At 52.5% G+C, this 16555-nt stretch overlaps 4 protein-coding genes across 4 annotated transcripts; 1 reads left to right on the top strand and 3 right to left on the bottom strand.

Annotated features, from left to right (window-relative positions):
- Positions 1-115: 115 nt before the first annotated feature.
- On the bottom strand, positions 116-962 carry GLOTRDRAFT_27560 (uncharacterized protein; the record flags this gene model as incomplete). The annotated part of the gene is made up of 2 exons (XM_007861946.1): positions 116-859; positions 918-962. Coding segments are annotated over 2 exons (789 nt in total), but the record flags the coding sequence as incomplete, so codon positions are not given.
- Positions 963-4790: 3828 nt separating this feature from the next.
- GLOTRDRAFT_113384 (uncharacterized protein) lies at positions 4791-9583 on the bottom strand. The gene is made up of 5 exons (XM_007862988.1): positions 7820-9583; positions 7572-7768; positions 7380-7516; positions 6586-7326; positions 4791-6531 (listed from the first exon to the last, which is right to left on the bottom strand). The coding sequence occupies exons 1-5, from the start codon at positions 9475-9477 to the stop codon at positions 5005-5007; spliced, it is 4260 nt and encodes a 1419-aa protein (XP_007861179.1). The 5' UTR covers positions 9478-9583; the 3' UTR covers positions 4791-5004.
- Positions 9584-9643: 60 nt separating this feature from the next.
- Positions 9644-11858, bottom strand: GLOTRDRAFT_53415 (uncharacterized protein). Its single transcript, XM_007862204.1, has 5 exons — positions 11713-11858; positions 11417-11660; positions 11102-11363; positions 9866-11050; positions 9644-9810 (listed from the first exon to the last, which is right to left on the bottom strand). The coding sequence occupies exons 1-5, from the start codon at positions 11831-11833 to the stop codon at positions 9745-9747; spliced, it is 1878 nt and encodes a 625-aa protein (XP_007860395.1). The 5' UTR covers positions 11834-11858; the 3' UTR covers positions 9644-9744.
- A 96-nt stretch (positions 11859-11954) lies between these two features.
- GLOTRDRAFT_53411 (Sm-like ribonucleoprotein) lies at positions 11955-12864 on the top strand. The gene is made up of 6 exons (XM_007862203.1): positions 11955-12020; positions 12073-12265; positions 12329-12349; positions 12398-12474; positions 12537-12556; positions 12618-12864. The coding sequence occupies exons 1-6, from the start codon at positions 12016-12018 to the stop codon at positions 12635-12637; spliced, it is 336 nt and encodes a 111-aa protein (XP_007860394.1). The 5' UTR covers positions 11955-12015; the 3' UTR covers positions 12638-12864.
- Positions 12865-16555: the final 3691 nt, after the last annotated feature.

Here is a 16555-nt window from a genome sequence, read left to right as displayed (position 1 = left end):
TATCGTCGGACGTGTCGGAGGCGGATGTCGAAGCACTCATGGGAGTGCTGAATGCAGAGTCGGAATTCGAGACTGGCGTACTAAAGAGCGCCGTAGACGTTCTCAGGGGCGTCATAGGCAATGGTTCGGGCTCTTGCTGCGAGAATCGCCCTCCCTCAAGGTAATACTGCACAACGAAAGTCGCCGCTTTCGAGAAAAAGGCGTAGGAATACTTTTTCACCAAGACCTCTGAAAGGTCGTTGACGTGCTTGGCCAAGCGGGTATCAAGGAGGTCTACGATTTCGAGGCACTCCTTTGTCTCGTCCACGGTATTACGGCGTTTGCCACATAGGTATCTTGACAGGCAGAGCGCGCCGCGAGCGATGGCAGACGAGGGATACTGTATGAACTCCCGGTAGAAGAGGGTGATCTCCATCAAGAAGCGCGCGACGTGTTGCACCTTCGCGTCCTCCATGACGAAGCCAGTACACAACAACCTTAGCCACGCCTCGGCTGTAGGATGCCCCATGGTCCACTGGATCGTATTGAGAATGTGACGTTCCATCTGGTGGAATGCCGCTCCCTCGTACGTCTCCCGGCAAATGGCCACGAGGTCCTGCGTAGACGGGACGCGGTCCTTGGCATCTTCGAACTTTGAGGCAAGCCACAGGGCCGTGCAGCCAACCAGCTGATAGTGCTTGACGAAGACAATTCTACGAGAGATGTAGCGGTCGATAATGTTGAGGCACAGGTACAGGGTCTCTGGCCGGAGGCGGAAGGAAAAGTGAATCTCGACAAGAAAGTCGACCAGGCACGGACGCATATGCCACTTGATCTCAGGTTGCTGGTCCATCGAGGTCGTCGACCCCATGGTCTCAACCTTGAAGAAAGAGAGCTGACTCAGTTCCGGGACAAACGCGACGAACAAGAGGACTGACCTCCATCTCGTGCATATATCGCGTGATATCATCACGATACTCTTCCTCGATTAAGACGCCTTTGCGTTGCAAGGCGGCAACTTGCCTTTGGCGTTCCCGCTGGGCGAACCATTCCGGGTGTGGGGCCGCCGGTGTGCGTTTGGCAGATCCCGGGACGGCTGGGCTTTTGCCGTATGACTTGCGGATGCCATGGGGAGAGGGCCGCTTCTTTGGGTAGGCTTGATGGGTGCGAGAGGTCTTGGACGAAGAGGAGGCGTCCTTCATGTCGATAGAGAGAGAAGACAGGGAAATCGGATCAGAGGAGTATGAAGTCGACAGAGGGCTAGAAGTAGAAGGACGAGGCCCAGAGGAGGAAGCAGATTCAGTCAACACTTGTTCAGAGAGAGGCATCTTAGAGAGAACTATCAAGGGGGACCTTTGGACACAAGCGACTCGTCAAGGGGGCATGCGCAGGGGCCGACTTGAGAGTCAGTGTGGCAGGAAGAAAAGGAGCGGGCGAAAGACTCCAGGACGGCAAGAAAAGTGAGAACGCCGGAGCAGGTCGCGGGTGTTCGAAGGGAACCTTCACACAGCACGACTTCACGCCCTTCGCGTCCATGTCACGATTGTGAACGCGTCCGAGGACGTGAACGCGCCGATGGCTGGAGCGGGAAGAGACAGAACGCGGAAGACGCGACTTACCACAAGTGGGAAAGCTAAGCATGCGTCAACGACGACGAGGGCGTGTCGTGGTATGGACGTGCGCGGCTGTGGCAGACGACACGGGGCGGGAGGGCTGCAGGAGGGTCGTGGTCAGCGTCAGTGTCGTAAGGGGGGACGTCGAGGACGTCGCGGACGATGAGGAGGGGGGTTGGGGGCGTGTTCAGGAAGGGCAGAGAAGTATATAAGGGGCCGGGAGGCCGGAGGACATGGCCCTGCGACCGCGGCAATGTGAAAGGTCACAAAAAGCGACAAGTGGAGAAACAGAAACTGGGCTCTGTGAAGAGTCCTCCAGAAATGGCCCTCGATCCTATCAAGATTCTAATCGCAACCATCACACGAGGCAAATATTGCCAAACTCGCGCCACTCCCCCCTTCTTCTGCGGCCCTATGTTTTCTCTGCGGCCCATACAGGTAATTCTGCTCGTGCCGCCATGCACTGGCCAGGGCCATCTGTTCACAGCATGCTCAATGCGAAACATGGTCGCAATGCCACATCCCCCAGCAGTTGCCTGATAGGGAAATCCGTAGATCGCCCGCTCCTTCGGGTCAATTCCCACGGACACGTTCCACGACACAGACTGCAATATAACGTACGGCTAAATGTCTCACCTTTTTTGTTATGCCAGTTATTGCAGCGCGACACCTGTCACACAATACTCTCAGTGTTCCACTCGCATCTACGCCGTTCGACTGTCTTACCGGCAACGGATAAATACCACACTACCAAACGGGCGACAAGGCGTATACCTGTGCGGAACCCCTTTATTAGCTTGGCTGATACCTGCGCGATCGAGGGACCAGACCCACCAATATGTATCTCAAGCCACAGCAGATACGACAGCAGCTGTAGATCGACTCGGATAGATAGAGAGCAAAGAGCGAGGGCGTCGATTACTGATGTCTTGCTAGTACTGTCTTGTGCGATTATATGCAGTCTTGTACGACCAACCGAGGCGAGGACCGTTGTAAAGAACGACTGGTGCGTTTCACTTCCACGCGTTTTCTATATTCTTGCCGAAATACCAGGCGAGGAGGGTGAATCTGGCGGCGGGCGGGTCCGCGCGTTGTGACGCGCCGACTGATCACTTCGGGTGTTCGAGCCTGTCACCCGTGCAACCAAGCTGAGACCACCGGGAGACAGCCAGAAGTCGCGGGCGAAAGACTCGAATGGATAGAAGGGGGCGAGGGGTTATTCAGACTGATGTCGGTCCAGCAGAATAAAACTTCTCTAGATGAGAGCTGGCAAGCTTGCAATGCACTATGGGCGTGGCTTTTCAACACGTATATTATTACACCTCCTGCTTACTTCCGCACACGAGGCGTCTCTAGTGTAAGAATAGGTATATCACATACTTTACTTACGGGAACCTTTCGGTGATATTACGCCTGTTCCCATTCCTGCCTGCGATTCAGAGAAACCGGACCAAACACGTTCCCTGCCTGCAGGCATACGCCAGGCGAATTCGGTGGTAAGATTCGCAGCCGATGCGCGCCAACGATAGGTAACGTCTTCGCAATGTCGGGCCAAGGCAGACGAGGCAGCACACTCTCTATAATCCAATGACAGCGGCCATATTTCGCTTTAGATCGAACGTCTATTCCACCGTCGACGACGTTCGTACTTCGGCCGTATATCCACAATCTCCTCGAGCTCTAAGCCACTGTATTCTACATAGGTCTACACGAAGGGCACGGACTATATAAACCGCGTTATTCGGCTCAGGTCATTAGACCCGCCCAGCATACTACCTCATACTACATGCATCAAATCAGGCACGCGCTCTCGCATCATTTCCACTTGACTTCCACGACCTGCCTAAGACAGACATCATCACCAGCCACCGCCCACCTAGCCGCAGCCGCAATCAGTCCCTTCTTATCTCGCATCGTAATTCACCTGTGACCATAACATACCTGCAGATTGACGTCATCATCTGTCAAGCTCGTATGTCTTGCTCTGCAGAAGTTCTACGCCTCGCAGGAAACATATAGGCGGCAAAGCGATGACAGCACCCCGACGAACAACGCAATAGCATCTGCAGAACGCTTTACGCGGCTCTGACCGGATCCAAAGGTCATCTTTAGAATGAAATGAAAGCAACCGTCGAACTCTGAATGCCATAATGCAGATGGCCAGGTGAGCGGAATTCGTGAAGGAGTCATGTCAAACCTCCATCTAAGCACCTGCGGTCCCGACATTACACCGACCCCCGACTCTCACATGGATCAGGATCTGCCACCGTCCTACGCACAGCCATGGGCACCAGGATTCGGCCGCTGCGTTGGTGTCCTGTCATCGCCAGCCAGCCACATGAACAGTAGAGCGGTGGGTCAACTCAATCAGGCGAGCAGCCTCGGCCATCGATGCATCAAGATGAGCGCTGGCTGGAGAAATACCAATACGTAAGGCACGAATAGTGCACCCGCCACAGGTAGGGCGAACCACCGACTGTCAGGTCGAACATCCCGAATATCCGATACAAATTGACACTCGGGCCGAAGAGGCGAACGAGGAGTACCGAGTCACCTCTGAGGCAACGGCTATGCCAGACTAAGGCCAACGCGACGGAAGACATTCACCGAAGGTAGCTGCAGACCCGCGACGCGACAGCAAAAAACAAGGACTTAGCTAGAGACAATTATACTGCCCAATATAGCCTGGCGCTAGGCGCTCGTCAGCCTGATAGAAGTGCAAAAATTCCTTGACCGTGGCGTGGAGAAGACAGGGTTTCTCGGATGAGGAACGAATCACTTCTTGCCTCGTCGTCTCCGGGGGTGATTTGGGTTATAGAAGACAGCTTCCGCCAGGTATAGGGTGGGAATAGACCTTTTGTGAGATCGACATCTAGAAGGACTTGCCAACAAACGATCAGGTCCGGCAACGATACAGAGCCAAGGCAATCGGCAGGAAGAGTGGAAAGTACAAGGGGAACAATAACTTCAAGGTTAACCAAAACAGAAATAACATACGCACCAACAAGTACAAGCACAAGGCAAACATCGGGAAGGCTGACATAAGCAATGATCTGTGATCGGGAGCTGCTATATCTGCAAGAGGTTCCGCTCAGGCGGGACGCATATGCCACTTCAAGTTCTGTGAGATACATACATATGAAACATCTTCAAGCAGCAAGGCAGGGATTGTACTACCACAATCCACAATGCGAGGCACTTCGATGCTGCTGCAATCACGGTCAATCGAATGTCGCGGGCTTTGTCAACAGTGGCCTGCAGTCTAGAGCGGTTGTAAAGCGGGCACAGTGGTACGGTTATACATCCAGCTAGAAATACAAGTGCGATATTACCCATTAAATAGTAATGAGAGCAACGTAAAGAGCGACAATGTCCCTATATGCAAGGTCAAAGAACAGCTGAAGTAGACGTACTAAATGTCAAACATTGCGTATGCTAGCCCTGTCCGATCGAACGTGTTGCTGCGACTCCTGGTAGGAGACGAGGGCACAGAAGTCTCTGGTATACTTGACGGATTGTCAGCCTGCAAAGGTCTTGTCTTGCCAAAAAGCATCGATATCCGCAAATCGGAGGGCAACTTAACCAGTGAAACACGCTTGGCAGCACGGGTCTTGTTCCAGTCTTCCGCCTCTTCAGGAACTTCAGGAGCGGTGTAAAATCGCTCATGCGTTTGTCCGCCTCCAACGCCTTCGGCACGGTTGAACTCGGCCGAACGTATTGCATTCCCCACGCCGTGCGTCTCGACGGCGGTGTCGTGATCATGGACAGAGATAGAGCCAACGGAGCTGGCAGCGCCTGCGTAGGAGAAAGGCGTACCAAACGGGGAATCAACAAATTGAGAGGTATGCGGAAAACTGGAGTGACCATTCGGTTCCTCCACTGACGCACTGTAAGATGAGGAGTCGACTCCGAAGTCCAATGCAGAATAGAATGATTCGCGTATCGAGGATTCGGGCCTCTGTGAGCCGGAAGGCTGCTGACGGGGCACAGGTTGAGGGTCGGTTGGGGCGTGATCGCTATGTCTTGACAGTGTCATACGAGGTACTCCTGAGTCGACTGTATTCTCCAGCATTTCCTTGGCGGCTCTGAGGGCGACCTTCTTGTTCCGGTACCAATCGCGCTCCTCTGCTATCAAGTCGTTGGACAGCACTTCCCGGTGACATAGCAACTTGGCCATCTCAAGCCGTACCTGTGTGATCCGTCTTGAGACGTTCTGGACGGCAGTCTGTAGGCGATCACGAGTGCTGCGCTGGAATGGAGTCAAAATAGCGATGTTGCGAACGAAACGCATATCTGCGTCAAGCTGTGTTTGCGCGGCAGAGATTCTAGAGTCCAAGTCGCGCACTTTCGAGCGTATAACTTCTGTCCGTGACAGAAAACCAGATCCATCAGTCTCGTCCGACATGGGGGATCGTAACGAGGAAGCTGAGCTTCCTGCACGGGGCCGCCCATTAGTAGTCGAGGAATCGTCAGATAGCGTCAAGCGGCCTGCTGCCAAGTCAGCCTTGATTTCCTCGAACGTGGCTTGGAATTGGCGGCTGCTCTCGGTCTCCGGTACACCAGCCGTGTCTTCGAAACTGCCACTGGTGCGAACATGGACGGTATTCCTCCTGGATCCAAGAGGTCGGACATCGGCAAGCACATTGGGCACGGGTATTGCGTGGCTTGATTGGTCAGATGAAAGATCAGACCATGTCCGGGTCCGTAACGACGGTGATGCCAAATGTTGTATATCCTTCAAGTGAGATGCTGCAGCAGCAACACCTGTAAGCTCCACTTCTTTACCCGTCATGCCCATACTCCTCATTCGAACGCCGGCAGTTTTGAAAGCGCTCGCATAATTTATGCGAGAAATCCATTCATTTAACTCATGGTCGTTGGGCGCCTGAAGGAGAGTTTGGCGGCCATCAGGCATGACAAAACGCAAAGTATGTTCATGCTACATTACACCATGATGAGACATTAATAGCGAGAGGGAGAGGGTAGAGCACACCTTCGTGTACGAACGATCAAACACGGCCACTGAGTCTTTGACAGATATCAATTCATCTGGCCTCAGGACAGCATCCGGAGGGAAGAGCACATGGCCATCGGACGATCGTACTTGTTCCATGAGGCTGTTTGCCCATGACGGGTCCCGGAAGAGCAGGAGCTGCGACCCTGTCAAAACCACGCTCCATTCCCGCCACTTCCTGCTAAGTGCTTTCTTGCCGCCTTCAACTGTATCGTCTTTGCGGTTCAGCAGGCCAACCTTGGTGACCTTGATGGTCATCATCTCGCGAACTACCGGTTCAGGCAATGCTCCTATAGAGCTCATCATTGGACTAGAAAGACCGTTCACCGACAATGCAAAGTAGGGTTGCTGAGACATTCGACGGTTGTCGAAGGTGTTGATCTCGATGACACCGGCCTTCGCGAACGCATGGCGCAGTTCTTCTTCATTCCAAGGACCCAGTGTACCTTCGTAGGAGTAGGGATTTTCCAAGGGTACGAAGGACTCCACATCGACACGAAGAGAATCAAGCAAATTCCGCGTGATCAGATAGTAGGGATCAATCTTCGAACCGCGACCCAGAAGATTTGTTGTACTGCCAGTTGCCGGGCTCGATGCAACTCCCCCGACGGCATTGACGCGAGACGGGCCACCTTCGGTTAATAAGCCTCGCTGACCGTTTATGTCCAGAGGATCTTCGATGAAGATGAATGGCACAAAAACGATATTATCGTAGAAGCACTGAGACGACAATGTCAAACCAGTGCAGCAGTAAGAAGTAGGGTTTGACTTACATCTAAGACCTCAGAAGGGACACCAGGAAGTCTAGTGTTCTTCACGTAGTCGGGCTTTGTCATCTTCCTTTTGTTGGACTTATTAAAAGCGTCGGTATGCAACATGATTAAACTAAAAGCTAGGATATATGGATGATCTGACACAGCAAGGCAATTAGAACAGGTCGAAGATTCGTATCCGTATTAGCGTACCGTCCGATGTGAAGAGATTGGGGTTACACTCTTTGTATCTGGTCGCAAATGCCTCGATAACTCGATCAATTTGTTGAGTTTCCTTCGGGAGGCCGACATCCATGAGCAGCTTGCGAAGAGCAACGTCTAATGGATCGGAAGTAAAATCAAAGCGAGCAATATAGGCCCGTAAAGCGCGGGTGTGAAAGGAGTCCGCACTAGATCATGGTTACCAATGCACGATTCGAACCAGTGAATTGGATAAATACCTCGAAGCCAGTACCGTGGCTACCTCCGCTTTACTCACAGCCTCGGTCAATCTTTCCAGGTAGACTTCGGGCGACTCTTCTTCCATCCTCGGTTTAGGCACTTCAGCTGGGGTCTTTGCTAGGGACACTCGGGGAGACGCTATCGGACTAGATGTCGGAGACGAGGAGATGGAGTCACCGAAGAACCCGCTAGCATTGATGGAGTTGTGCTTAGGTGAAGAGGAGAAGAAGTTCATAGACAATCTATGAAGTAACGGTGGATTCCCGCCCGTCTTGGTCCTAGGTAACGGTCTAGAGCTCGGGGGGGACATAGCTACATGTCCGGAGCTTGCGTCCTTTTCAACGGGTATCGAAGGCATCGAGGGAATAGGTGGAGGAGACAACGTAGAAGCGTAAGCGAATGTTGAATCCAGAAATAAAGAGCGTGAACGTGAGCGGGAAGCGGAGTCGGCTGTTCTAGGACGTCGTAAACTCTGGCTTTTCGAAGACCCACGTTGGTCTGGTGCAAAATGTGCGGTCGGTAGTGCAGGAGTTTCCACCGTGACATACGGTGGAGACGCAGGAGGCGAAGGAAGATGACCACTGCGTTCGGAGTGTCTTCGAACGAGACCTGGAGGACGAAGAGTACTTCGGTCATCATAGGTAGATGACTCTGGATACCATGGCTCATTGGACATATCCACACGCAACGGAGAAACGGGGTGTAAGGGTGATATCGAGGGCTTGAGATTACCGGAAGAGTTGGAAGTCGAAACGGGCAAGGGAGCGGTACGCTTGTCGGAATCGTTTCTTTTGCGAGAGAAGAAGGACGACTTCCTCGACAAGGGTCGTGAAGTAGATGATGATGATTCGTCACCGGCTGCTTTTCCCTTGCCTTTCCCCTCGGTCCCGGTTCCTGGACTGGGGGTATTGTACGGTCCAAGAGAAACACCTCTTGTCCGACGGTGCCCATCATCCGACACATCGTCGGCACTACTCATGGAATTCAAGCCACGGTAGCTCTTTGCGCGACGAAGATCCGAACGAGGGATATCAGAACCTGCCGAAACAAACGCGACGGAATTGACCTCGGATGAGGAAGAGGTGGCGGCCTGGGGCAGAACATGAGGGAGGCCCAGTCCTAATGAGGCTTGGGCAAGGGTTTGGGACGCGGAAGGAGAGGTTACAGGTCTCGATGGCTTCCTCAATCTACTGCGGGGAGAAGAGACTGCAGAGGACGTCGACTGCGAATGCGGGAAGACGCCGGTGGAGTCGCGCGACAGGGTTGCATCCTCCTCCGTCTCAGGAGTTGCTGCAAGCGGACCAGCACTGCTCGCTACGTCCATTGGAATGGGAGGAAGAGCCTTCTCAAGCATTAGGGATGGGCCAGTGGGACCGCTGATAATTATACCGTTCTCATCTGCATTGGATTCGACAAGACTATGTCGCGCCGAGGCAGTCGAGGATACAGGAGCAGCGCGCCGGCGCCATAGGGGAAGAGAAAAGAAATGAGTGGTAGTTTGGGTCGTGGTCACTACATGGGTGGTCGTCGTCGTCGTTTCGGCCAGCAATACGGAAGAATTAGGTTCGGAGTATGGCGGGGGTGGATGTGTATTAGAGTCGGATTTAGATTGGCCAGACGAGGAACTCTTGCTGCCGAGGCCAAAGACACCGACCATTCCAGTAATCGTTCATGTACGTCTTGTTGAGACTGTCGTAGACGACGACGGCGAGAGTCAGCGAATATCCAGCGTCGTTTTCCCGAGTCCCGCAAGTAGTGCCGATCTCATAAGTCGCGTAATGGACTGGGCCGAGACCGTCGATACACCCGTGGAAAAGTACACTTGCCGACGCTCAAGCCACCTTGGACGGGTCATCTCAGGTTAGGGTTATGCAACGAAAGGCAGCCATCGATACATCATATATGACAAATAAGCAGGAAAACATCATGTCTTTTCTTTCCGCTTCTTAGCTTTGTCCAAAGTCCGCTTTCTCTCCTCCAACTTTTCACGCTAAAGTAAAATAAGGTCAATCAAAGTGCGGTTAGCGACGTACAGACACACCCACCTCCGCTGCTCGTTTCCTCTGACCATACTTCATCTTCTCATATAACTTGCGCTGCTTATTGCTCATAAGCATCTTGTTCATATCACCCTCCTCCTGTCCCTCCGTTGCTCCCGCGTTAGCTTTGTTCTTTGCCCTCTTCTGCAATTTCGTGATATCCTTTTCGAATGTCCCGTAGTCCAATCCGGCGGCCTCCGCTGCCAGTTCTGCGGCGCGCAAAACAGCAGGGTCTGCAACATCCTCCAAAGTAACCTTTGCAACAGGCGCCTCGGGTTTGTCAGCTTCTGGTTCAGCAGTGTCGTCACCCAGGTCGTTTGCTTCGCTTTCCTCGTCACTATCCGCCTCCGCCATTTCTGCATCTTCGCTTCTGGATACTGTCGTCGGATTATAGGCGTCCGCGTGATCAGCGAAAGGACTCAAGTGAGGAGGTAGGGGTTTGCCTTGACCATAAGGCTCTTCCAACAGAATCTTTCCGGCGTTGATGCAGTCTGCAATCCACTGCGGTTGGATGTATTTGCGCCGCATGCGCCGTTCCCGCTGCTCTGGCGTCTCTTCTGGTCTATCGACGACCGGCCGATCAATGATGACATGAGTGATTGATTCATCGTCCTCTTCGAAGGGCGATCCACTTCCTGAAGAAGCAGGCCAGCCTATCCGCCCACCGAATGACCGCACCAGGAATTCGAAGATTCCGCGCGATGTTTCACGCGATATCCAGAATGTGTACGGCGCGAACAGGTCCGCCGAAGTTGGCCGAGGCAACGTGGCCAGGGCGTTGAGGGTAGGCAGAACCTGCGCGTCTTTGTTGTCACTTTTTGAAGGATGGGGGACGAAATCTTCATCGGCTACGTCTGCATCTGTATCAACGGTGGCATTGACAAGCGCATCGTCGTCTGTTGGTGCAGAACCCGACGCGGCAATGCTCTTGATTGTTTGCCGGACATCCCGACTAGATATCGTTTTGCCATTGACATCAACTTCTTTGATGGAAAGCTGTAGTGTCGCTCGGTTGGCATCCTGTAGGCTAAAGGCGCCAAGTCCGGCGGCCCCCTCGTCCTTCTTCATGTCCAAGGGTGGAGGGTAAACGAGACCGACGTCGGTGTAGAGCTTGAAAAACACGAAGCCTAGCAATGTCTGATACAGTTCAAGGAACGTCAGCATAACGCGAACGTCCACGTCTGGTGGTATCTTCGGGTATGTCAGAGTTGTTTCATTCCGTTCAACATAACTTCAACGTACGTTTTGCGTGAATTGATATGGCACAAGCCATGTCACAGTCTGGTCCATAACTTCTGCCTGATAGTACACGCCTTTGATTGAAAAAAAGACCTTGCGCAGAGACCTCGTGTGCATGATGTACAACTGCCATTCCGCCGCCAGGCGTGCACAATTTTCGATCAGAGAGGGCGGTACACGGGAAGTCGACGGTAATGAGGCGAAAAGAAATATCATGCACAGAGCATCGTCTATGTCTCTAACGGCATCAATGAAGGTGGGATATCTTCCAGACATTAGCAAGCGCCGAACACAGGCTCCGATGGAGACCACACTCACCTCTCCTTGATAATGTGGTCCAAACGATACACTGGCTTATTCTCCTCCAGACTCTTGGCGCTGCTCCATTCGCCTCGACCTAAAGCCCGGGACAACCTCTTAGCAAACGCTTTGTGCTCCCGAAGCTTCTTCAAGACTGGCTCGTGTGCGATATACGCAATATCTTTTGCGTAGTAGAAGGTCGTCGGAGCAGACGAGCCTTTATTGGCACGTTTCTTATTCTTTGGCTCCCGAGGGAATATGCCTAAGCATCACCATTAGGCGACAAATGTCGACCAATAAATTGCCGCGCGCACCTTTCAGTATGCATAACCTTCTGAAATCGGCCAGTGAACACTGCAACTTTTTGATGGCTTGAGAACGAGTCATGTAGGCCTTGGCCGCCCCTGCCTTGCCTTTCTGCCTCAAGCGTCCCATAGTGTGCAGCGGGTCCGGGTTAGAACGAGGAAAGCAGATCGAGGCAAGGAAGAGGCCTAGGGATCGCATTAGCAGCCGATCACGCGCGCCAAACTTTTCGGCGCGGTGTTTGGCTTGACCAAACAACCAATACGAGTGCGTCCACTCGGCGGCATGCGAGCTCTTGACCACTTTGTGCAAACATGAGGTACGTTCCAGCAATGCATGCTGGTCTTTGTGGTTGCTCATTGCGTTGGAAGTCAATACGTACACGTCCCAAAGTCTGAACTGGATGAGGCCCAGCTTCGGCAACTCGAGGAACATGAGATCAGTCAAGGTCCTCTCTCCGTCCTACAGCAAGCCGTCAGGAACCACACTCAGGTTCTCATTTCGTTACGGAACAATAAAAAGCTTTTGGCTAGAGTGAAGGCATTCGATAGACATAGTAATATGGTGAGTACTAATCCTGTCGCTGTTTGGTACGGGATCACGACGATGTTTCCTCTTGAACATCAGGTGCTAGAAAACGTGAAGGAGGTGGGTCGCACGTGCTTGCACAATTCTCCTCCTCTGACAGCGCTCCAGATGTGGACGGAAGTGCCCAAAGGCAAGAACAAAAAGCCTGTAAATAAGGATCGCTTCATCAGCAAGATGTTCTTAAGGTTAGATTCGCATCCTTGTTTCCCTGTGGCCGGTTCTAATGTGTGTTTACCCTTCGTTTTAGAGGTGACTCCGTAATACTGAGTGAGAATTCTCTCGCTACTATGATAGGGGCCTTGGACTTGCTAACTTTGACGTATGACAGTTCTACGTAATCAAGCATAGGTCCTGTTGTATTTGTGTCCCAATAACACGGCCTTCCGCGTGTAAGTATTATCGTGGAGGTCACGGTAGCCAGCGTGTGCTCCAGCGAGAAGGGGAAATTTGTACGATATCTATAAGGTCTTACAGCATCGTGCAGATTGAGTCACACTACGAAGTCGCCCTGCACCCCTAGCTGTCCCTGTTGTCTAGGGCCCTCCTGGTCTTGAAGATTGAACTCAGCGTTATCCACCCTAATTTTTTTGCTTCCGAGCGACTCTTTGAGGGATGACACTTTCCAGGCCGTCCACCCGGGTTCCAGTCATTCCTCAAGGGAATGCTTTGACCGGCAACTTCCTCCCTGATATCGGATACTAGGAAAGAGGATTGCTCTCTCACCCTTGACATCAGGTCCTTTCGTCTTTGTGGTTGCGAGATGTTTACTATGATGGTTCCTACGATAGCCTCTTCTTCTGTGAGTGTTGCGGTTCTAGATTGCGATAACGTATTCGCATCGCAGATGTTACGCAACTCGAATGCGTATCTGCGGAATGATCCACTTTCAATGGAATGTATGTTGCAACATGATCCTGCAAAACGTTTGTGAGATTCAACTCCTCGTCCGCTTCATCCGCTGCGCTGAGCGGTGCCCAGAGAGTCTCGAGATCATTTTGCGCTTGTCGCTTGCTCGCAGACCGGGGAGTAGGAAGCATAATCGCTCGGGACAGTTTGCCGATAGCTCGTTGACTCCCGTAAGAAAAGTCACCCGTGTCAGTACCGATTATCTCTGGCGCATTTCAGTCGGGCTTTTCGCGGAATTTGAGTTGAGGGACCGTGTCCAGTGGAACGGGTTGTCCACTTTTGGGGTAATAGACAGCATCGCTGTGTAATCTCGTCAGGCGAAGGCAATCATCGTCGAATATTTCTCGCTGGCCCTGGTCAGCGGTGAAAAGCCAATTTATAGGAATTATACCCAACACCTGCACAAGTACAATCAGCAAGTGGACATCGGAAGGACGCACATCACTGTCGATATAATCTAAGAGACGAAGTCTGCGACGTCGTCCAGCGTGGAAGGAAGATCCAGTAGCTTCTTTGGTGCAGCGTCATAATTACCCGGTGAAGCTGGTCCTGGAGGTATGAGGTCGCTCCAAGTGGTAATATTGTACTCGTCGCCGTCAGAATCACCACCGCCCAGGCAGGAAGCCAAAGGGCGTGGGCCTTTGAGTCAGCGATCGCATGCGAGCGAAGGAACGACCTTACCTCTAGTCGAAAACACTAGGGTATTCGGAAGACATTCTTTGGCAAAGAGCGAGTCAAAGGGAGGGTGCCAATTGCACGAGCAACCTGCACGTCGCCGGGATTTATGCTGGGCGACCACGAGGCCAACATTCGTCCCTCCAGATGCTCCGTCTCTCGACCAGGGACACGGACACAGGCGAACACTTCTCCTGCGTTCAGGTAGCCCTGGATATTGACTACAACCCCCAAGGTCCAGCTACCTGGCCTATCCACAGGGATGCGCGCGATGCTTTAATTCTCGAAGGACATGATTGATTGCGAAGTCCATAAGCTGCTGATAAAATGCGCTTCTGGGCGGTGCAGCATTGCGGACGTGAGCGGGAATGAGCCGCCCGGACCATGCGACTCAAGGCGTTTGGCCGCTGTTTCCAACGACCCCGCAGAACACTGGGCCTCCCGCACGGCCGTAGCTTGTGTGCTTTGGAAGACTTTGTAGTGGACCCCTAAACCCTCCAATATCATTACGAGAGGACGATTAAGGAAGAACTTCCCATGTATTCAATTTCAATTCCAAGCAGCCGAATCACGTCAAATTTCACCATGGAGGGCTGTAAGTACAGGACACGGCCCCGGAGTCTTGGATCAAAGCCCACCAATCTGATTCGGTATGCAGAGGGAGGTTCCTTCCCATCCAAGCCGCATCGGTGACGATGCCGCCGGCGGGAAAGTGCATCAAAAATATCTTGACAGATTTTCTGGGATATCGTCCCGTCTGTAAAGGTAGTGAAGCAGTACCCATTTCTTGCGATGTCCGGGTAATCAAGTATCACTTCCTCCGCCTCAACTGTGATCGACGCATCCGTTGCAGTGAAAGCCTGAGATATGCGTGCTCCGTGGCGAGAAGGACGACGCATCAAAAGGACATCGAAGATGCCAATCCGCTTAATGATAACCTCTGGATTGATACTGCCAAACGGGCAACATAAACCAGACGGAGTGTTCTTCAAGGGCCGACAGCGAGTAAGCGAGACTTTATGGTCCATCCAGCAATTGCAAGTCCATCATGCATGACGCGCCCAACTCTCCGCTGAATGAAGGTCCGACCGTCGACTTCACAATCTCACCGGAATTGCAGATCACTTTCGTCCACGAATCTGACGCGAACAAATTTGTCATCGCTGCAAGCACTGTGACACAGTTTCTTGTGCATTGCGGGTCTTTTGCGTAAGCGAGAATAGTCCTTTCGTCTGAGTGGCAGAGGGAACGTAGGAGCCGGCGGCATGCTCCGCATCGTGCTGACGGATAATCCTCTCAATGTCTGCTTGAAGATCAAAAATCTCCCTTGGGTCGAGGAATAGTCCATCTAGCAAAGTTTCTACCTGGAAAGCAACTTTCCAAGGTAGAGACCGTCCAACGCTCATACCCTCTCAGGATTTCGGACGAAAAAAGTTCCCGTAGTACGACAGGATATTGGAGATCGTTGGGCCAAGGAACGCGAGCTGCCTTGGATAACTCTCGAAATGCCGACATATCAAGGGCGGAACTGCAGACCAGGCGCAGGACTAGAGATACGAAGGGTACGACGTAGGAACAATCTTCATCGAGGTGGCTCGAACGTTCCCTAAGGGCGACATCGTAGACGGTCCCGCTAAAACGGGGACCCTGGGAAGCTAGCACCTGCTGCTGGGCCGACGGTGGTAGCTCCGACTCGAAGACAGGTGTGGTGTTTAGGGAGAAGAACAGGGCTGGATCATCTGTTGCTCCTGTTCCCGTCCATTGGATAGTCGAAAAGCGCATGGCGACGGTAACGGTTCGCAATGGTTCCAGTAGCTTGGCCCGGGTCGCCCTTCGGTCCAAACCGAAGTGTAGAACTTGAAAGCACTTACCCTCGCAGGACTTCTCCCACTCGACGGAAATCACAGAATCCCTGCATTCCCATCCAAATTGCAATTCCTTGTTCGACACTACCTGAGAATGCTATTCGTGCCTTGAACGCTTCTCGTATTCCGGAGTCACGTAAGGAGCGTTACGGATGCTTTGTACGTCTGGCGGCGAGCCGCATGTCGACTGTTGTCGAAAACGATTCTGCGATCGCAGACAGAGACAGTCGTTGTTGCGCTGCAGCCAGAGTATTCCGTCAAGAATTGGTTCCCGAGGTCGACGGTTGGTAGCGTGAGCAAGCCCATCCCGCCATGGCGACGTCCATATCCACGACGGTCGGGGAACAACGTGATGTGGAAGTTTAGCAGCAAGTCAGAGTGCTACTGGTAATCAGGGCTATGAAGAACACGAGCTATCTCTTGATAGATCTGATTCTTCGTAGCACTGAAACTGATTATCTTCATGTGTATCTCCATTGTGTACTACTGAAGGTTAGAACATCAGTCTGGGCAAAGTCACTGGATGTACGCACGATGCGGTTGCTCGAGCACAGTGAGGATATTGATACACACCAAAGATGGGGTGAGACCCACCGCAGACCAGGGCGGCGGGCACGTGCGGGAAGTCCTAACTGAAGCTTGTGACGAGCTCCCGCCAATAGAATTGCATAAGGTGCGTCACAACACGCCCCAGAGCATCCAAGATAGCATAGAACGCCTGACCGGCGTAACGAAAGGATAGTCAGGACCTAAGTATAGTGCGGACGCCCAGGTTATCAGACTAACAGACGACGTTTCCAGAAGTAGCCAGACTCGTGAG

Source organism: Gloeophyllum trabeum (genome assembly GCF_000344685.1).
Source record: "Gloeophyllum trabeum ATCC 11539 unplaced genomic scaffold GLOTRscaffold_00001, whole genome shotgun sequence".
Lineage (NCBI taxonomy): Eukaryota > Fungi > Basidiomycota > Agaricomycetes > Gloeophyllales > Gloeophyllaceae > Gloeophyllum > Gloeophyllum trabeum.
Note: the sequence above shows the minus strand (reverse complement) of the source record. Positions and strands in the feature narration are given on the sequence as shown.